The sequence below is a fragment of the Eleutherodactylus coqui genome, chromosome 6 (genome assembly GCF_035609145.1).
Source record: "Eleutherodactylus coqui strain aEleCoq1 chromosome 6, aEleCoq1.hap1, whole genome shotgun sequence".
NCBI lineage: Eukaryota > Metazoa > Chordata > Amphibia > Anura > Eleutherodactylidae > Eleutherodactylus > Eleutherodactylus coqui.
Window position 1 is genome coordinate 85,359,092 of NC_089842.1, and position 22,006 is coordinate 85,381,097.

At 44.5% G+C, this 22,006-nt stretch overlaps 1 protein-coding gene across 2 annotated transcripts in view; it reads right to left on the reverse strand.

Annotated features, from left to right (window-relative positions):
• Positions 1-5,240: 5,240 nt before the first annotated feature.
• PHLDB3 (pleckstrin homology like domain family B member 3) overlaps positions 5,241-22,006 on the reverse strand; it is a 70,699-nt gene continuing 53,933 nt past the window's right edge. For both annotated transcript variants that reach the window (XM_066607087.1, XM_066607086.1), the window contains 6 exons: positions 20,309-20,495; positions 19,510-19,588; positions 11,878-11,994; positions 10,357-10,540; positions 10,166-10,251; positions 5,241-8,428 (listed from right to left, as the gene is read on the reverse strand). In XM_066607087.1, coding sequence (XP_066463184.1) covers positions 8,294-8,428; positions 10,166-10,251; positions 10,357-10,540; positions 11,878-11,994; positions 19,510-19,588; positions 20,309-20,495 — 788 coding nt within the window. In that variant the 3' untranslated portion in view covers positions 5,241-8,293. The remainder of the gene's footprint in view (positions 8,429-10,165; positions 10,252-10,356; positions 10,541-11,877; positions 11,995-19,509; positions 19,589-20,308; positions 20,496-22,006) is intronic.

Genomic DNA, 22,006 nt, shown 5'->3' on the forward strand with positions numbered 1-22,006 from the left:
CCCAAGTCATCCTGTCACCTCACAGCCAGATATCCCCAAGTCATCCTGTCACCTCACAGCCAAATATCCCCAAGTCATCCTGTCACCTCACAGCCAAGTATCCCCAAGTCACCCTGTCTCCTCACAGCCAGATATCCCCAAGTCATCCTGTCACCTCACAGATATATATCCTCAAGTCATCCTGTCACCTCACAGCCTTATATCCTCAAGTCATCCTGTCAACTCATAGCCAGATATCCCCAAGTCACCCTGTCACCTCATAGCCTTATATCCTCAAGTCATCCTGTCACCTCACAGCCATACATCCCCAAGTCACCCTGTCACCTCACAGCCATATATCCCCAAGTCACCCTGTCACCTCACAGCCATATATCCCCAAGTCATCCTGTCACCTCACAGCCAGATATCCCCAAGTCATCCTGTCACCTCACAGCCATATATCCCCAAGTCACCCTGTCACCTCACAGCCAGATATCCCCAAGTCATCCTGTCACCTCACAGCCAGATATCCCCAAGTCATCCTGTCACCTTACAGTCATATATCCCCAAGTCATCCTGTCACCTCACAGCCAAATATTCCCAAGTCATCCTGTCACCTCACAGCTAGATATCCCCAAGTCATCCTGTCACCTCACAGCCAGATATCCCCAAGTCATCTTGTCACCTCACAGCCATATGTCCCCAAGTCATCCTGTCACCTCACAGCCAGATATCCCCAAGTCATCCTTTCACCTCACAGCCATATATCCCCAAGTCATCCTGTCACCTCACAGCCAGATATCCCCAAGTCACCCTGTCACCTCACAGCCAGATATCCCCAAGTCATCCTGTCACCTCACAGCCAGATATCCCCAAGTCACCCTGTCACCTCACAGCCAGATATCCCCAAGTCATCCTGTCACCTCACAGTTATATATCCCCAAGTCATCCTGTCACCTCACAGCCATATATCCCCAAGTCATCCTGTCACCTTACAGCCAGATATCCCCAAGTCACCCTGTCTACCTCACTGCAATTGTTTCAGCAGTAAAAAGGAGAAACATTTAAATATTCCATTGGGTGAAAATGATTAAAGTTTTTACATCTCGGCTACCTTACTCCGCCTTTCAGTTTCTGTTTGATTCCTTCACTACTAATTATTGTGCTGTAGAACACTTACGTCATGACCATTACCATCACAAGTCATAATTAGCCATTTACTCCACTCCAGATGCTGCTATTTGGGAAACACTATAGATAACCACTGTGACACTCACTGACTCCCATTCGCACCATTCACGTCTTATCTGGCACACTGCGCATGCATAAGGTCTGAAAGGGATTTCCCTAGTGTGAACAATGACTTGTTCAGTGACTGTTATGCTGTACTAGTGACATCCCCCCAATGGCCCCCCCGCGTACCAGTGACACTCCCCCAGCGCCCCCTCTGCGCGTACCAGTGACATGCCCCCCCAGCTGCCCCACAGTCTGTGCTGCAGCCGCTCTGTGTCCTGCTCTCCAGCTGCTGCTGCCGCCACTCCCTCCAGCCTCCGCTGGCAGTGGCTGTGCTCATGCTGCCGGCACTCTGTCTTCTGCTGCCACCGGCGCTCCCCCCAGTGTCCCTGCTGCTGCTGCCAACGCTCCGTCTACTGCTGCCGGTGGCGCTTTCTTCAGCGTCCCTGCTGCTGCAGCTGATCCCTCTGCTGACGCTTTCTCTGCTAAGGCCACACGCCCCCAGCCTATCAGAAGCTGGGGGCGTTACAACATGTAAAAACCCTGTATTAGGTCGCCACCCCAAACTTCTGGTGGCGACATAATACAAGAATACCGGGGAGCCGCGGCTCCTCCAGGTATTTACTAGTGGTAAGCGGCCAATGGCGGCATGTGCCAGCAGGGAGGGCTCTGCGTGCCGCCTCTGGCACGCGTGCCATAGGTTCGCCACCACTGGTGTAGTGCATTGGGTTGCACTAATCCCTGGGTGAGATGTTGTGCAGTGTGAACTCCTATAAAAGACCAGGAAACTAGGGAAGCACTTGGTGGTTACATTCATTCATTACATGGAGACACAATACTTCAACTGAATGCCTCACAGTTAGCAGTGGTGCCTCTGGCTGCTCTGAGAGATGAAAGAAGCCTACCTAACGGAGCAGGGAAGGGGGATCCCTTGGCTGATTGGGTCCATCTTATGACGGAACCAAACAGCACCGAATGGACCCCATTGACTATAATGGGTTTCCATTTGATTGCCGCTAAGTTGCCTGGCATTTCACCAGAAGAAATAGCGCTGCATGAAGCGCTCTTTCATCCAGTATTTTGTGCCGACACCTCTGGATGCAGGTTCCAACGCAGATGTGAAACCATACTTACTCTTCCTTTGCCCAGAGACTGTAGTGCAGATGTATCTCTTGTTATGTGCAATTACCCTTTGCTGACTCGCATAGCATGTTTCTATTCCTGCTTCTCTACCGAAATGCACCTTTCCCTCTGTCCTTTACTCTCTCACCACAAGCAGTTCCTGCTGGTACAGCCTCTGGACTTCTGTATTCTGGCGTTTCTCACTGAGGCTACCTACACACGAGCGGGCACAATATCGGGCGGTGAACAAACATATGCAAGGCATTTTTCAGGCAAAACCGCATCTCATCTGTTAAGTTTGGATCCTCTTGCGCAAATTCCATGCGCGATACAGGATCGGAAGGGTTTCCCCATTGATTTCAACAGAAATCCTTGCATGCACGTCACAGCATGCCAGAGCCATGCAATACATTAACCCTTTCCAATCCACTGTCTGACCTCTGAAGACATTATGATTTGAGGCTGTACAGCTCCGATGTTGGAAGACATCCGTCGGGGTTCTCTTACTGTATATTGCCAGCCTCTCTGCTGTCGGAGCCTATCCTATGTGTCACCTCATGCAGTACTGGCTCTAGCCAGCATATAGCGCCATTGTATAATGGCAGAAAAAGAGTAAGCCCCCTCGGAAAACCAGGATACAAATTGGATTGGAAAGGGTTAAAGGTCCCATTGAAATCTATGGGCGATGCGAAGCTCAGAACGCAATAAGATTGGCATATCCTAACTCATTTAAACGACTTGATTCAAAAGACTGGGGCTCATATTTGCTTTCTCACAACGCACAATTCTTGTAGGATTTTCTCGGCCGTGTGAAAGCAGCCTGATTCAATACTGCAGTTCCTAGCTTTTATCTGCTCTCTCAGCTGGCTGTCCCCGATTGTTAGTTTCTGTAGCTTTAGGGCACGTTCACATGGCGGAATTCATTAACAAATTTTCTGCATGAATTCCGCTTCTTAAAACTGTGGCAAAATCCATCTTACTGACACAGTTTTTGTTGTGGATCCACACGTGGATGTAGCCATGCCAATAGGCAACATCCATGTGCAGAATTCTGATATAGAAGCGCGATTCTTCACGTTGGAATTCAGCACGTGGGTTTTGTCCATTGACGGCGCAAAATCCACATAATGATCTGCAGCAGGGAGATGTGGATTTTGCCACGGTTTTTAGAAGCAGAACTCATGCTGAAAACTCCACAGCGAAATCTATTACATGAGCATACACTTAGGGTCCTACACCAGTGGGCTTCAGTTTCTCCCAGGCACAGGAGGCTCTACACACATGGCTTATAAGCCCTACTCTCCTTATACATTACTCGGAACACTCTATGCTAGATGCACACTACTCATGAATGCGGGTTGTGCCCCAGAGGCTCCGGTATAACTTGCATCAGACAGCACATAAAAACAAGTCCATATGCTGCCCCATTTACACAAACAGCACATGAACATGCCTTAGCATGTCCTAGTTCTCATCCATGAACAGGACATGCCATGAGTTTTTTTCACGCAATCAGTCCGCATGAAAAAAGGCAATATCCAGGTTCTCATAGCCCTAAAACTCCCTTTTATAACTTAAAATGCTTTATCCAGCCTTTAAAAACGGATGTCATGTCCTCATTATAGGCCATCAATATATGATCAGTGGGGTCTGCCACCCAGTAGCCATGCTGATCTACTAATTAAAGGGTCTGCATGGCATGTGTGAACACTGCAGCCTCTTCAAGGTTTACATCCGAATACAATCTTGCAATTACTCAGAATGCCATATTTTTTATAGCGGCCGTTCTGAGTACTGAAAGGTTGTCCCATTCACCTACTGCTTAATAGAATGCCAGTAAATCTATGAAATACTGCAATACTAAAGTATTGCAGTACATTGTACATGCAAGCACACGATAGCCAGTTCAAGTCCAGTATGGAGACTTAAAAAAAGTTTAAAAAAAAAAAGGATAAATGGGAAATAAAGTTTTTTAAAATGAATATTAAAATATTTCAAAGATTTTTCTCAAGTTGTAGCAAAAAAATATATTAAAAAAGAATGGTATTGCCACATCCGTAAAAGCTCAGTTTATTAAAATATCACATTATTTATCTCACACGTTGAACACAGGTAGATCATCATGGGTACTAGAGATAAGCGAGCACGCTTGGTAAGGTCAGTTACACGAGTGAGCATCGCTCTTCTCAAGTAACTGCCTTCTCCTCTGAGCGTGCTCGGGGGGGCGGCAGGGGAGAGCGGAGAGGAGAGTGAGAGAGATCTCTCTATCGCAACCCCCCCCCCCTCCCTCGGAGGAGAAGGCAGTTACTCGAGAAGAGCGATGCTCGCTCATCTCCAATGGGTACCAACGATTGTTACTGCAATGGTCCGTTCCCAGGCAGAATTAATTGATAATCAGTACATTTCAATATTTACACAGGTAGATGCGTTGCGACAAGCAAGCAATTTTATGCCTGCACAAGAGACATAATCAGACAAAGAATGAGAGTTTACTTGTTCATCGGCTGATTGTGAGTGCATTCAGTCAGTGCAATTATCGGGGAAATTAATGTTCGGATGAACATTTGATGCGATCATCAGCCCATTTAAAAATGTACAAAGTCACTTTCTTCCATATGCACAATGTACATTAGTATGCATTTAGGTGCTTTTACATGGAATGATTATCGCTCAAAAAATCATTTAAATTAGCAAAAATGAATGCTAATCGTTCAGTGTAAACGCAGCCAACGATTCAACGATGATTCGTCCGCTTATCATACATTTCATGCAGGCATAAAAATCATCATTGGCTCATCTAAAAGGACTCGGACCAGAGGGTTGCTTTAAGAGACTTTTACTTTGAGTCACCTCAGAATAGAATCCCAAAAATATATTTTCCACACAAGAAACACTCGGCGTCTACATATTATCCAAGATTATTTATTTAGGAGTACAATAAATAAAATAAATGGAACTTTTGGAATAAATGTAATAACAACCCTTTCACCAGAGAGAAGTTCCCCTAAATATACAAACTTTATACAAGTCTACATTCCTACACAATAGGGTATGTATAAAAAAAGAATGCATAAAAACTACAAAAAGAAAAAAAACATCAACCAATCAAATTTTTATTTCCATTTTACTCACAAAAAGGGAGAAGTAGTCCTCTGACTGGTCACAATAACGCTGGCGTATTGCGTGTCATGGCGGCCGTAAATAGGCAGATGTCCTGGTGACAGTTAGTGAGACATCTGACCACCCTGCTGACATGAAGGGGCAATCCTTTATTGTCATATAAAGAGCGCGAACATGTAAGAAAATGTCTTTGTGGTACCACCCCTTCCCTGAGAACTCAGCTTTATCATTTTTACACCAAAACTGCATGCCGGCGCTAATGTGTTCGATTTGCAGAAATCTAGAGATTTTCAAAGAAAAGTTCTTAATTAGAGATGAGCGAACACGTTCGGCCCCGCCCCTTTTTCGCCCGAACACCGAACTTTGCGAACACCTCGGTGTTCGGGCGAAAAAGTTCGGGGGCCGCCGTGGCAGCGCGGGGGGGTGCGGCGGGGAGTGGGGGGGAGAGGGAGAGAGAGAGGGCTCCCCCCTGTTCCCCGCTACTGCCGCCCGCGCCGCCGCGCATCTCCCCGCCCCCCGGCGGCACCCGGACACTTACGCGCGAACACTGCAGTGTTCGCTAAAGCCGGTGTCCGGGTGCGGATGTGTCCGTAACGGACACGTTCGCTCATCTCTATTCTTAATGTATCACAGAAAACATGTAAATATATAAAACAACGGTCGGCTTCTAACTTACATTTGTCTTTCATCACAAAAAGTGACAGGGAAAAGAGCTGTACAATCCTGTGTACCGAAGCCCCCAGACACTGGAAGGCACACATTTTGCGACCAGGGACAAAACACAGATATGACCAAAATCCAAGAGCCACGTTGGGGGTAATTTACTAAGCCCAGAATGTCCTGCGCCGGGCTTAGTTCAGTTTCCCCAGCCGCATGGAGCGCTGAATATATGAATAGACACACGCCTCTTCAGGTATTCATTTATCCCCGGCAGCTCTGTGACCCTAGACAGAAATGTATGCCAGGTCCAAGGTGGCGTACATTTATGGTATAATTCACGCCAGTTTCTGGCGTACATTATACATTAATCTGTCAGTCCGGGGCAGCCACGTCCCTCCCAACCAAGCCACTCACTTTTCTATTAAGTGGTGGCGCCGGTGCAGAAAAGAGAAAAGTCACAAATTTTTTGTGCAGATACATATTTGTGCAAAAAATTGCAACTTTTTTAAACCAGAAACGGTCATAAAACCTTTCAGAAATGTGCCCCATCTTGTCTAGTAACATCTTGTAGCATTGCCAATTTCAAGCGGCTTTCAAGACAGACATTTTGTGATCTTGATTTAGTGTCTCAGGGAAATCACTAGGCACAATCGCACATTAGGCAGCCGTATTGTCATAATAGCCAGAAAATGGCTACCGGCACTGCAGGTTGGCAACAACGAGATATGAAATCCTAAATGATGTCACACCAAAACAAATGGCAACCAGATTCAAGCCTGTTCAAAGGCAGACATGATAGGACTCCGGTTTAAAGCAACCTTTCTTGCTGTAATAACCAATCAGAATGTGGATTTTTTCAGTACAACATAGAACAAGAAAGCCGAATTTGGATTGGTTGCTATGGGTGTCAAGGCCACTTGAGGCCTAATGTGAACTGTCCAACTTTATTGATATATTTCTTTTAGCAGCAAAATTGAATTATAAACATTGCACAATATGGATAGTCACTGAAGCTTGTCTTGAGGCCCCTGCGTGCTACATTTTATTATTCACTTCCAACAAAGAGGAGCCTTCTTGACGCACATACACAAACCCAGAGACCGTCTCAATAGCATCCATTCAGTTCAAAGCCATCAACAGGTTTTCAGGAGGGCGCTTATTTATGCGAAGGGATGGGAAGTGACTTTTGCCATCTTCCTAATACCACGTCCAATAGGAGTCAACTGCCGGTCTGGTGCCCACTGACTATCAAAGCATCCGTGGCACTTTGTAGAAAGAAGTCAAAAGGATTTGGAGGGTTGGCAGGACTCTTTGCCTGGGTGTCACCATTTGTACCAATAGTGGTTTAGCAACAGACACCTAGTGTCTCGTTTATCGAAACAACCTTTGTTGCCATTCCATGACATCATTTACATTTCCAGTGCAATTTAGGAAATGAAAGCTGAAGTCTAATAGTTATGGTTAACAGTCCCTCCTATAGACCGTTCTAATATTTGAAGTCTGTGACTTCACATCACCCTGTTTTTTGCCTTGTTTAAAATGTCTTCCCCAAAATTTCCCAGTCCTTGTGCCTCCAATAGAAAACAATGGGTTCTTGACAATCTTCCAGAAGATCCAACACCATTGTATGCCTCCTTGCAATTAGGGCAGCAATTTTGTGCTTCGGATTTCAAGGTCCGCAATCTCATAAGTCTTTGTTCCATCTTCAGAATGCTTGATAACTCCTAATCCTTCCTGAGCTTTGAAGCTATTTAGTATGTCAGAGAAATTTCTGGTATTCACAAAATAAAGTCTAAAACAGTGGTATTCACCATGTTTGGTCATGAATGGGTTCACTCAGTTTGTATAGTATATCCAAGTATCACTATTCATACATAGATACCCAGCAGGCCCAGGGAGCCTTTAATACAATTATATTACATCCAGAATCGGTCAACTATGAGGCTACACAACAAAGGATCAGATGGGTGAATGGATGTATATACATAAACTGGTGTTCACCAGGGAACGCCCAGTAAAACTTCCCTTACGCCGGTCATAAGTTTTTATAAAAGACAGTTCTTTCTATTCGTTCTGCGGTGTCAGTCATATTTCTTTCACAAGTTCCTTCTTTTTATACTACATATGTGCTTCTCGTGCTTGTCTTCCCCTTCTCCTTTGGTGGAAGTCCCAGAACTTCTCAGTACAGCGAGTTCTCCTCAGCAGCTGTGACCATGACATCCATCCATATCCTCATAGCCTCTGGGGAAGGTGCTACCATACAAAACAGGCGCTCAAAGGTCTTCAAACAAAATGTCAGTTTGGGATGTGGGCTCTGGAAAAGAAAAAAAATATATAGTATTAGGTGGAATCATGGAAAGTCATAAAAGGAGTATTCCCACCACAGCAACTTATCACCTATCCACAATATAGGGGATAACTTGCTCATTGGTGGGTGTCCACCTGCTGTGACCCCCAATCAACACTGGAGAAGACAGCCCCCTCAAATCTGGAGAGGATAGCCCCAGCATGCCCCAAAGTGTGGGGAGTATAAGATATGCAGGCTCACTTCCACTCCACTCACTTTCACAGGATAGCCAAGCAACTGAACGTGGTTATCTCCGGAAGTCCTATTGAAGTGAATGGAGTTGCGGTGTGTCCGCCGTTGCCAAAACTTCATGATGCATGAAAGCTACTTTCTCAGGATCTGTGGTGGACCCAGCAGTCAGACCCCCACCGATCAGCAGGTTATCCCTTATCCTGTGAAAAGGGAATAACTTGCTGTGGTGAGACAACCCCTTTAAGGTGTGTAGAAATGAAGGTTAAGCAGCATTACCGAGTGGTTTAAAATCACGGCATCAGGTTTGATGCTCCTTAATTTTTCCAAATTAAATGGTAACGTTTTAACTCCATGATGGAGTCTTTGTCAAGCTTCATCATGGAGTTGAAACGTTGCAGGTTACCATTTTATTTGGAAAAATAAAGGAGCATCAAACCTGAGGCAGTGATTTTAAACCACTCGGTGATGCTGCTCAACCTTCATTTCTGCACATGTGATCTGGAACTTTGGAGTCAGGTCCCCATCTGAGCTTCTGCATATCCTTCTGCCTCATACCAGTGGTATCTTATTTGGAGTGCTGCTGTCTTGTGCATATATTCTCTAACCCTTTAAGGTGGTCACTTAGAAGAAGGGAGCAGAGGGATTGATGTTCCTACAATATATAGGAAAGAGGTCTCTCTTTCCCACAAAAGCAATAAGAGACAGACTGTCATTGCCTTTACTAAGGCCGGTTTTAGCGCGGTATAGGCGTGTGAAAAGATTGCGGCTAGACTGCACTAAAGATCGCATAAACAGGTGAATTCCAGCTATTTGTATTAGCCAGTTCACATGATCCATGGTGCGTGTAATCTAGCTCCCATAGGAGTCTATGGAAAGAACGCAACAAAAATAGTTCAGGTCCTATCTGTGCGCACCACGGACCTGTCCTATCTTTGGCAGGTTCACAAATTTTTCAGCATGTCTAAAATTCTTTCATGTGAATGCTTCTATAGGAAGCCATTGGTTCCTATAGAAGAGTTTTCTATGCGCACCCACAGCGCTCGTGTGAACGAGCCCCAAGAAGGTGGAAACAGACAGCCTAATACCAGCCTCCAAACACAGGGGTCAGAGGAAACCTTCCTGAGGTAAAGGTAGGGAGTAAATCATTTCATTTAGGCCAATTTCAGACGAGTGTATTGTAACATGTAATACGGACGTGTTACAAATGACATCACAAACCTATGTCATCAGTATGTCATAAGCATTTGCCTCCGTATTTACTGTCATTGGTTTTAGTTTTACTGGACAAATACTAATCTGCATTTGCCCAATAGAAAATAATACCAATACGAAGGCAAGAACAGAAAAAAAGGTCATGCTGCGTTTTTAAATAATGGCTGCGAAAAATCCGAGCATGTGTATAGATACATCGATTTACATTAGATCTATATTACGGTTACACAGACCCAATACAGTGCCAAAATATGCCGCCTGAAAGCGGCCATATAAGGATTTCCTATATACATTGCTCACCTTAAAAGCGCTGCGTAAGTGGTCATAATAAACTTCTTCGATAGCCTGGAAATAGATCACCCCTTTCAACTTCTGCTCTTCTTTGTCTGCAGAAACATAGCAGATGTGTCATTATATACACAAACATGTAACGTATATCCATTATTATGCATTGTGGCGCCATCTACCTAGAAGGAGATAAGACAAATTACCTGCATAGTAAGCGAGTCTTCTCTTCTGCCTGTCAAACACAAACCAGCGCTTCTTCCATGTCTTTATCCGGCCGCCCATCTTCACCAGGTAACCCCTGCAGCACATTGCACTGACCCGTACATGCTGGCAGGTCTCTACGCTGTGACCCGATGCTTCCAGATGTGACCGGAGGTCAAGACGTGGCTGCAAGGAAGACAGAGATGGAACTGTAACTTCTGTATAAGCCCAGGGGACTTCCAAGGGATTGGTAAAGCTATAAAAGAATCTCTGCAGTACTTGCAGTATAAGTCATGTGGAGATTTTGGCAACGGATCTGCAGCATTGTTTAGAAAATACTGCGAATTCTAAGCCTGCCACATGTCTAGTTCAGCTGCGAAATTCAACCTTTGAAATACAAGGGTTAAACTCTGCAGCAGATCTGCTAAAAAAAAACAAAAAACGCACCCATGGGGACGAGATATAGGTAATACCCTAGACGAGGACGAGTTGTCTCAGATTTGGAGGCCTACCAATTGTGGCTCCCGTAATACACTAATGTTAGAGGCATCATATACAATTCTACTACTCTGGTACTTAGTTCCCACTAGGATAGCACATGCGGTTCCCGGCTACTCTAGATTGCTTCGCGGGTTGTTCAGCCCCTGGAGACATGTTCCACATATGGTGGTCTTGTCTTTGGGTTGAAAAGGCTCGGGATTCGGAGATATTCCCTGATTTTTTTAGTAACCTATTGTAATTTGCGTAAAAACCCATGGGAAGCCCTGTTAAACAAATGGATTGAAAATATACCTCCGTCCTCCAGAAAACTAATCTCGTTCTTCTGCCTAGCTGCAAAACAAACTATTGCTCATTGCTGGCAAAAAGCTTCCTTGGACTTTTCTAAGATTAAGCGCCGAATGAACTGCTACTTGATCAATGAAAAACCAACCTCAATAACAGAAGACAAGTATGACAGGTTTCTGAGAATTTGGACCCCATGGATGGGGGTTGGCCCATCAACCTATCAAAAAAATAACATCCAAAATATAGCCTGGTCTCTGTTGTTTTCAGATATGCATCTGCTGCGGGGTTTTCCACTGCAGTAAGCCTGCCCAGCGATCGCAGCCCGTGTGAAGGCGGCCTCAGAAAAGTCAACCTCAAACTTCCTAACATGCCCTTCATGTCATCAGGATGGGTGTCTGAACCCCTACTAATTTCCAAAAGGAAAGGGCTGTGACCTTTGCATGTATTCCAATTGTAAACAATTTCAGCTTCGCCTTAGTTACAGATTATAAACTGCTGCTTTGTAAGCATGTACCGCTAAGGATCAACTAAATATCATCTGCTAGGAAAACATTTTGGTCTAAGTTGTATGACTGATTGCAGAAGGTAGATCAACCACGTCTGTCTCCAACGAAACAAAAACAGCTACAAAACGACACAACTGCAGTAATTAAAGTATATAGCAAAAAGGTGCAAAGTCACTCAACGTTTTATGCAGACCAAAAGTGGAAAGGCGAGTAGTAGGGCGTGCGACTTACTGGCTCTGCTACAGTCATCTGCACAAAGGGGGGGTTGGAGACGGAAGCCTCTTCCTTGACGTGGTTTTGTTCCGCTTCTAGACGTTTATTCATTTCTATAGCCGTTCTCTTCTCCTCCTGGGATAAATCAAAGGAAAAGACTGTCAATAGGTTTACAAGCTAGAAAATACTCTGCAGCGCCTCCTGCTGGTGAAGTAAAAGTAATCCAAGGAAAATAATCTGAAAAGAAAGAAAGGTGTGAACTCTTCATAAGTAGCGTGCGAGGACACAACCGTAGCACAGGTGCCTACACCAATACAGGCGATACATTGTGAGACACTGACTTGTATGAAGTAACACTTGGCCTCTGAATTGCTGAAACAATTACACTTTTATGTTGCGAACTCCACCCTATAAAAACAATGGCATCTCCGAAAGAGAAGAGAGATAATAAACAGTATTATTCTCAGCAACTCTGGGTTCAGCAATGTGGTTTCCCTGTCTCAGAGATACTCAGTGCTGTGCGGTATAATATCCACCATCCCAGTTTCTGTTTGCTGTCATTACATGGAGATAATATGGCGCTGGACAATTGCATCCTTGGATCAACTGCAGCATGTAGCTCCAGTCTTACATGGGTATTCCAGGCAGCGCCCCCGCCGGGATGCACTGGGGTCAGAGCAGAAGCACAGCTCCCACCCCAGTGTACTGGGCAACGCTCATAATTCAAGGAGAGGCTCTTATTGAAATCAATGGGACTCCAGCCTGCAATTACAAGCACTGACCACTACACTGGGGTCGGAGCAGTGTATTCTGGCAGGGGCGGCCTGGAAAAGGTCTCTACATTATCGTGCGAATTATTGCTGGAAACAGCGAATTCAGGCAATAGTCCATGCAGCCACCTACAGGGTACTGAGCGAGAAATCGCTCACTTTTTGGGAGTCGCTTAGTTTCTTAACAGAAAACCAAATACCAAGCGGACATGTAAACAGGCAGTTATTCAACTACGAACGACTACCTGTTTACTGTGAATAGAGACAGGCAAGCCGGAACTATCTCTGTGGTGCTTCGCCTCCATTCAAAGAATGCTTATCACTCCTGTGTAAAGACAAGGAGAGATAGTCTGGTGGATGGGACAACTGTCAGGCACTTATATGCCCATCAGTGGTCCCATATAAAGGTACCTTTACAAACTGCAATACCAGCAGGTAGAGAACTTCCCGAGAGCACACAGCCAGCATGGGCAGTCACTAAAATAACAGGCCTTTTATGCAGGTCAGTGCTCACCTGATCATTGTCTCCAGTGATGATGCTGGTGGTCAGCCGATGAACGTCAATGAATGAAAATGCTAGTTTGTCATGTGACCACTTTTTTTAATGCGATACCAAAAATCATCTGTTATCGGCAGCACTTCGCTCTGTGCAACCAGTAATCTGTCGGCAGCAACAAAAGGAACAGTATGTGTCGTACAATCGCACTTTATGGCACATATAGTGCTGATTGCTCCATGTAAGTGCTGATCGACTTGCAAAAAACAGCGCTTACCGTTAATGGAGGCGGATGGCCGAAAGCGATCTCAGGCCCGCTCCGCCTCCATTCACTGAACGATTATCGCTCCTGTGTCTAAGCAGGGACGTACAACTGTACCGTGTAAAGAGACCCAAAGGCTTCCGTAGTGGAAAATTACCTGTGGATTCTGCAGTAAGCCGTGGATGTTTACAAGGATTTTGATGTGGATTTCACACCCTTATTTGAAGGGGTGAGGTCTGCACTGAAAATACACAGCATAAGGCTACCTACACACGGGCGAGCACGTTATCAGGCCGAGAAACCCGACCCAAAATAGCGTTCGCCAACGTGCAGTGTCACTGCGATGTGAGATCATTTCAGTACAGTAGCGATCCTCCGATGTGGCACATGTTTCACGTTGTTTTCCATGGGAAACCTCGCATGCCATGTGAGATGTTTTTTACTGTCCCATTAAAAACAACGGGCGATGTGTTCCAAGGAATCCAGAAAGATAGGAAATACAGTTAATGTACTGGACTCCATTTAAAAGAACGGGGTTCATATTCGTTGCGCAACGCACAAATCTCGCTCAATTTTCCCGATCGTGTGAAACTGGTCTAAGGTCACTTTCAGACAATCATTTATACTCCGTATTTGCTCAGAGGTTTGTGGACCATAATATGGAACTAATCTATATCAATGTATCTATTCATGTGGCCTTTTTTCACAGTCATTTTTACCCCTAAGGGCTCCTGCACACTTGCGTTTTACTTGTGTGTTTTTTTCACGCGATATCACTGCGTTTTTTTCCCCGTGATTGTCAATTGGACTTTCTAATGTTGAAAACACATCGCACAAACTTGCAAAGCGTTTTTAACATTAGAATGTCCCATTGACAATCGCGTGCAAAAAAACGCGCACGAAAAACGCAAGGAGCCCTTAGGGTGGTTGTGCACAAACATAAGTTCAAAACGCACGCAATAGCGCAAAGTTTTTGTGCCATGAACGTTGCGCTATCGCACAAGTATCTGCACATTTTACTGTACCTTTTGCACAGACCGCGCAGGACACAGCCATAGTTAAAAGACTATTAAGCCTTTCCAATCCAATTTGTATCCTGGTTTTCCTAGGGGGACTTACTCTTTTTCTGCTGTTATACAACGGCGCTATATGCTGGCTAAAGCCAGTACTGCATGAGGTGACACGTTGGATAGGCTCTGACAGCAGAGAGGCTGGCAATATACAGTAAGAGAACCCCGACAGACGTCTTCCAACATCAGAGCTGTACAGCCTTAAATCATAATGTCTTTACAGGTCAGACAGTGGATTGGAAAGGGTTAAGCCTAATTAACCGCTGAGAGTGTTTTCCCTGTGAAATTGCGCTGTGTATTGTGCAATTGCATAGGAATTGGGTGTGCATTCGCACCATTCCCATAGACTCCTAATGAGGCCTTGGGCGCGCAAATGCGTACTATAATAGAGTATGCTGCTTTTTATTGTGCGCGCAAAAGTGACAGTGAGGATAAACTAAATGAAAACAACTGCAATCACCCTCAATACAAACCCCGCATGCCAGGACGTAACTGTACATTCTGGAGCATCAAGGGGTTAAAAACGCAGCATGTGCCACTTTTGTCCGTTTTTGCCTCTACATTTGTATTATTTTCTACAGGGCTAATACAGCAAATCTAGAAACAAATACATGCTGATGACATCCGGTCGCAAAGTCATCTGTAACACATCTGTATTACAGACCTGTATTATGGACGTGTGACAATACGCTCGCCAGAAACCGGCTGTAATTGCCGTGTTGCAGATTTAAATTCAACACCACAAGTCTATTTACAATGCAAATGTTTTCTGTATTACATTTCTCAAAATCCCATTCACATTGCTGCTAATGTAATATGCTGCAGATTATTATCTGAAGCCAATGCCACAGCAGCATCCGCACAACATGTGAACATACCCCGAGCTTAACTCAAAAATGAGATGGGCATTAAGGCGCAGACAGCTTCATCACTAAGGGGTTAAAGGGAACCTGTCACGTCCCCATAAACTAAGTTATGGTGCTATTAGAGGACGTGACAGGCAGCCGGGTGAGGCATTTTTTATACCCGGCAAGGGAAAATCTGACTTTGTTCAGAGTCCTGAACTTTTTGTTCTCTTCCCGCTGACCTGAATGGCAAGTCTCATCCGTAAAAAGGATCAGAATAGTGCGTGCAATGAGGTTTTTTCACGCTGTCCATGTTTGCGTGAAAAAACACGGCAATGTGTGACGCACCATAGAACAACATGAATCTGTATTCTGTACACATGTAGTCCGGATTTTAACATGACTACACATGGATGAAAAAACGCTAGCGTGACAAAGGCCCAATATGTATGGAGACAGCCGGAGTTTGTCATCCAGCTTTCCCAATGAAATAGAAGCTTAGTATTAGAACAGTATATATAATAAACATCCCCCTTCCGTACCCCAGATTGCTATGTGACTCGGCAGATTTAATAGTCTGCAGAGGAAGGGTCACAACCCCAATGGTAGTTACAATTAGCACTCACCCAACTTTTCCAAGTACAGCTATAACTCAGAAATACATAAGAATTTAAACGAGGACGTCTCAAGAATTTCTCGTTAGTGAATCATATTTTATGGGAAATGCTCTTTACGCTCTCTACAGCTTATCTGCTGTGTTTGCAAAGGCCCAGAGCAAACATGAAAAACTTGTTTGCCAACTCAAGCTCAGGACACGACTTGCCAGGGAGCTGCAGAGAGAAGCTGCCCCGCTAAAGTTACAATGTGAGAGCATGCAATATATGTTCTGTATGACCCATATATTACAACCGACATAACACACATACACAGGTCTGCTATACACAAGGTGCATACACACCAGCCGGCAGCATAGTCCATACCCGCGTCCTCAGCAGCTTCAAGTCTGTTTCTTGACTCACAGAGGAAAGAGCTTGTGCCCAAGGCTCGCCTTCAAAAAGCAGAAGCACTTGTATATGACAGTCATGTGACAGCGAGGTCAGCCAGCTGCACTAAAGCTCAGCCCTGCACACAGCTCAATGGATGGGATTCAGCGCCTGGGTTAGCCAATGGGGTTCATTAAAATGAAGAATTACTTTCAGCTAATGTTTTTTTAAGCTTTTTTAAAGACGTGGTAAATTTTGGTCTCACCAACCAGAAGAATCTGAATAGCTTTTGCCCCATGCACTCTATTCTAGTAATCATTTATGGCACAAGTTGTAGGTTTTGCTTTAGGAGCAAGCATAGGATATATAAGTTAGAGGGTTTTTTTAAAAATGAACTTTCAAAAAGGGGACAAAAAATTCTACTGAGAAAATATAATCTGGATCACATAATGATAGGTATAGCCATCAAATCTTACATAAGTGAACATCAACCAACAAAAACTTTCATAACAGTCCCCCCACCCCACCCCTTAGCCCTGTAGATACCCCTTAAGTGTAAAAATATTAGACATTTGCTCTCAAACCAAGAACAAGATTGAAATAGTACAGGGTGAAGAGCATATCTATCTTTTCAAAGATCCTATAACATCTGCGAATATAATACGTGAGGATGTCTAAGGCCGGTTTCACATCTGCGTTGGAACTTCTGGTCGGAGGTTCCGGCGAGTATCCGGCACAAAATACCAGAAGAGATACGAATCCCATTATAGTCAATGGGGTCCATTCAGTTCCATCCAGAGACAGCTGTTCGGCCATGGGGATTCCACTTTCCTGCTCCCCAAACGGAGCAGGAAAGCAGAACCCCAAGTGCAGATGTGAAACCACCCCAAGGATTACGACATAAAAATTTTGCCGTATAACATTATTTTTGACCAGAAACCTTGTGTATGTGTACAGGACAATATCGCATGCAACATATCTGCTTTAGGACTCGTTTACACGGGCGACAAAGTCGTGCGATTTTGTAGCATTGCTACAAATCGCATGTATGAGAAGCCTATGCTTTCCTATGGGTTACTTCACATACACGATATTTTGTAGCATGCGACAACCCGACACAAAAACCTCGCAGGACTGGCGATATGCATGTGACTCGTGAGGTTTTGTAGCCCAAGTTTCCCTATGAAGCCTTCCCCTCTGTTGCATTGCATGAAAATGTGGTTATCGTGCAGTGCGATGCAACTTTGGCAGTAGAAAATCCTATTGTCAAAGCCTAAATTAAGGCCTAACTGCAGGGAAAAGCTAAAAAAAATACACATACATCACCTTAGACCGCAGCTTCTCCCCACATCTCCAGTACTAATCTTCTTCTCTTCAGGCCGGGAATTGAAAAATCCCCACCTCTTGGAAGCACTGGCTGTGATTGGCTGACACTTAACGAATCACAGCTAGCAGTCGATGAATGGCTGTGATTGGTTAATTTAGGCTGGCTGTGATTGGCTAAGCATCAGCCAATCATAGCCAGGGCTTCCAAGAGGTCGGGATTTTTCAATCCCCGGCCAGAAGAGAAGAAGAAGATCAGTGCCGGGGACCCGGGGAGAAGCTGTGGCTGGGCTGGCAGCGCGTCTAAGGTGATGTGATGTATGTGTATTTTTTCTTTCTTCTTCTTCAGCTACAGCTTATTTTCAGGGAAGGGCTTATATTTCAGGCCTCCCCCGAAAATCCCTGTATGTGGCGCTACAAAGTCGTGCTATTACCGCGAGAAACCGCAGCAATATCGTACGGATCAGAGATGCGATATTGCTGTGATTTTGTTGAGGTGATGCTGCGTCATCAGTGAACCAGGTCTTACATTCTTGACACTTCAAGCACGTTAGTAGTCTGTCTATAGGGGTGAGGGAGTATATTGAAGCCCCCCACCATTAATTTATCATTGCTTTCCTCATTAATTCCACCCCTCCAATATTTTGAGATGCAGATTAGGATTTTAACATTTTCTTGCCCATCTATTAAAAGATAACATAGATCATGCCCTCCCTTAATTTTAAATAAAGCATAGGTAGAGAGGTTTACCTCTTTGATGTATTAATGAGGTAAACTTAAAACTCCTCACCCTGACCCACAAAGCTCTCTATGGCATCGCACCACCATACATAGCTTCCCTCCTGTCTGTACACCACCCAGCCCGCACACTCCGATCCGCTAACACACTCAGAATAAACACCCCTCTAATACGAACCTCACATGCTCGCCTACAGGACTTCACCAGAGCAGCACCCATCACCTGGAACGCTCTACCCCAAGGCATCCGGATAATTCCTGATGCACAAAATTTCAGACGTGCCTTAAAAACGTAGCTCTTCAGGTAGGCATACCAAATCTCCTGACCTATTCCCCCTGCCCTTCCCTATAGCTCCCCACACCTTCTAGCCTGCTTATTGCATACAACCTCTACCCCTGCACCTCCTTACCACTATCACCCAGTTTGCTTCCTAATAACTGGATTTCTATATGTAATTCCTGTACCGCCTGTGTTCCCCCATGCCTCATCCCCCCCTTCCTTGTACCTCCTGTATCACCCCCACCCCGTTTGTTTCAAACTGATTGTATATCACATGTAATTGTTGTACTGTCTGTGTTCTTCTGTACTTGAAAGCGCTGCGGAATAAGTTGGCGCTGTACGAATAAAGATTACTATTATTAATGCAAAGATAAAAAAAAGTTTCAGATTGTTCCTTAGAAAGGTCGGAAAGTCTATGTTTCAGAAAAGCCATCGATTGCCAAGAGGGCAAAAAAAGTTTATGTGCCCAAATCGAAGTGCTCACAGCACTCTCCAATGTTCAATGTCTATTGTCTTATGAGTTAAACAGCTGATGTACTGTTATGATGCTCCTTCTGCTCCAGCCCTGAAATAAACGATTTTCCCTCCTTGACTAAATTCTGCATCTCTGCCTTTTTCATATATCCTATCAATATTTGTCTTCGCAGCTTCTGATTGGCACTGGTCGCTACTGTTGGCCACCAATATTCCCAAGTCAGTAGCAGTTTTATGCTTCCTCCATGCACTATTTTTTCACAAAAAAAAAATGCAGAAAATTAGGTCAATGCTAAAAATTTTGAATGCAATTTTTTTAGCGATGCCTGCATTTTTACTGTTTTGTGGTATTTTTGGGTCACACGTCAACGAATACACATTTACTCCTTGCTTCTGGATCATTACTCACCCTGGCCTTCAGAAGGCGCTCTTTTTCTGCCAGAGCCTCTAGTAGCTGACGCTCCATCTCTGCCAATTTAGGCATGGGTCTAAAAAGGAAGGTGAAATTAATGTAATTAAGGTATAGGGCTACAGTACATATAATTGCACTAATGGTGACATTAAAGTGAACCTGTCACATCCTCAGAGCACCATAAACTTAGTTAGGGTGCTTTTAGGGAACATGCCGAAGAGCCGGGTGACATGTTTTTTATACTCACCCGGTCCCTGGATCCAGCGGTGTCCCCCTCTGAAGTTCTGGCGGCGCACAAAAATCTGACTCAGTCTTGTGTGCGTCTATCCCATAGACTTGTATGGGAGAGCGCAGGTACAGGACTCTGAAAAGAGTCACATTTTTGTGCGCCACACGGACTCCAGAGGGGGACACCGCTGGATCCAGGGAGTGGGTGAATATAAAAAACATGTCATCCGGCTCCCTAACACGTCCCCTAACAGCACCATAACTTAGTTTATGGTGCTGTGGGGACACGTCTGGCTCCCTATAATGACACACTGTGCCGTAGGACTCATTCACTTGGCCATATATACGGAACGTAATAAGTGCATATTTTTTACATGCATAATACGCAGTGAATAAATATAACCCATTGATTCCAATGGCTTCATTCACAGCTATGTATTTTTAACGAAACTTTCAATTGCGTGAAAAAAAATGCAGCATGTTCTTTTTTGGTGTGCAAAAACCATTTGCAGACCAGAACCCTCATACAGCCGTGTGAATGAGCAATTAGTCAGTATATCAGGATTACCTGTATGTCAGAGGAAGCCTGGGAGCACTAGTCTGTAATCTTCCCCCACAGGATCTTCTATCTTCACACGGAAGATTGTGGTTCCTTGCGATCTGAAGATTTGGGCTAATGGCTAAGGCAATCTTACCACCAGAACTGCTGGAGGATACAGCAAGATGCAGAGCTAGGCCGGCACTCTCCAGACATGCTGCAAAATAATGGGTGATACGAATGAGAGTCGTTCCGTCATCCAGCAGGGGAACACAAAACCATGTTCTGTATGGCAGTTCTCTAATACAGGGTCTGGCAAGGAGTAACACCCTTTAAGTAGTACAGTCAAACCTCTAGTTTCATTGTCTGCTAGTTTAGCCGGTTTCCAGTTTCACTGATTTTTCAAGCCAGAATTTCACCTCTAGTTTCACCGGCTGCTTCTTGTTTCATTGGCGGCCGCCAGCCCCTGTGGCCTCGCTGCTGACGCGGCCCATGTGATCTCCTGCTCAGCGTCTCCTCCTCCTGATGCTGAAACACTCCCCCCCTTCTCCAGTGTCGCTGTCGGCGCTAGTAAATCAGTACTGTAGTGTAATGTAAGTGGCCATGTTTACCTAGATAACACACTGATAACTTAGGACAGATAATATAGTGCCATCACCTGCAGTCCTATGTAACACCACAGATAACACACAGCGATAACCCCAAGGACAGATAATGATGTCACCTTCAGTCCTATGTAACAGCACAGAGAACACAGTGATAACTTAGGACAGATAACAGTGATGTCACCTGCAGTCCTGTGTAACAGCACAGAGAACACAGTGATAACGCTAAGGACAGATGATGTAGTAGATATGACCTGCAGGCCTATGTAACACCACAAATAACACACAGTAATGTGTTCAATAACATGTTAAATATTCATTTATTCTTTACAGTAGTCTTTTATATTCCTTTATTATTGATTTTGGTATTAAAGCCAATATTTATTCTCCATTAAATGTGGTTTTGTGTGTTTTTTGGAATGTCTAGAACAAACTAATTGGATTTACATTGATTCCTATGGAAATAATTGCCTCGAGTTTCACTGGTTTCAAGTTTGGCCGATTGCTTTCGGACAGATTACCAAGGAAACTCGAAGTTTTACTGTACAGTATAATCATCAGTATAAATGGTTTGACATGCAATTCAAAAGGGAGATGGATTGGGTGATGAGGACCACTGGAGTCGCCAGCTACAACCCCCAGACCTAACTCCATTCGATTTTCCTTAAAGACCTTGTGTACAAGACAAACCCTGCAACACTGATAACTGTAAGAGAATTTGAGACAAATTTGCTGACACTACTGTTGAATTATGTGACATTTCTTCTGCCAGACCCTGTATACAGAAATATAAGAAACTCTGCTTATCCATAGTAACGCCCTGCGCCCCTGCCTCTATTCTCCTCAGAGGCCAGGACCACAAATGCTGAAGGCAACCAACCAAACTGCATCCTATTTCATCCCTGGCAAACGAAGTCTTGAATAATGATCCCGTACTATTTCGTGCATACAGCATCTATGCAGACTTACGTATCTGTCCGTGGTTACAGGCTACAAGCAAACATAGTGCTCTCTGATCCTACAGTTGTCGGAAATAGAAGCTCTTTAAATCAGGACTAATTGTAAAGCTGCAGATCGTTATATTTTATATGCAATGAAGCAAGGAAATAATAGTTGCAAAAGT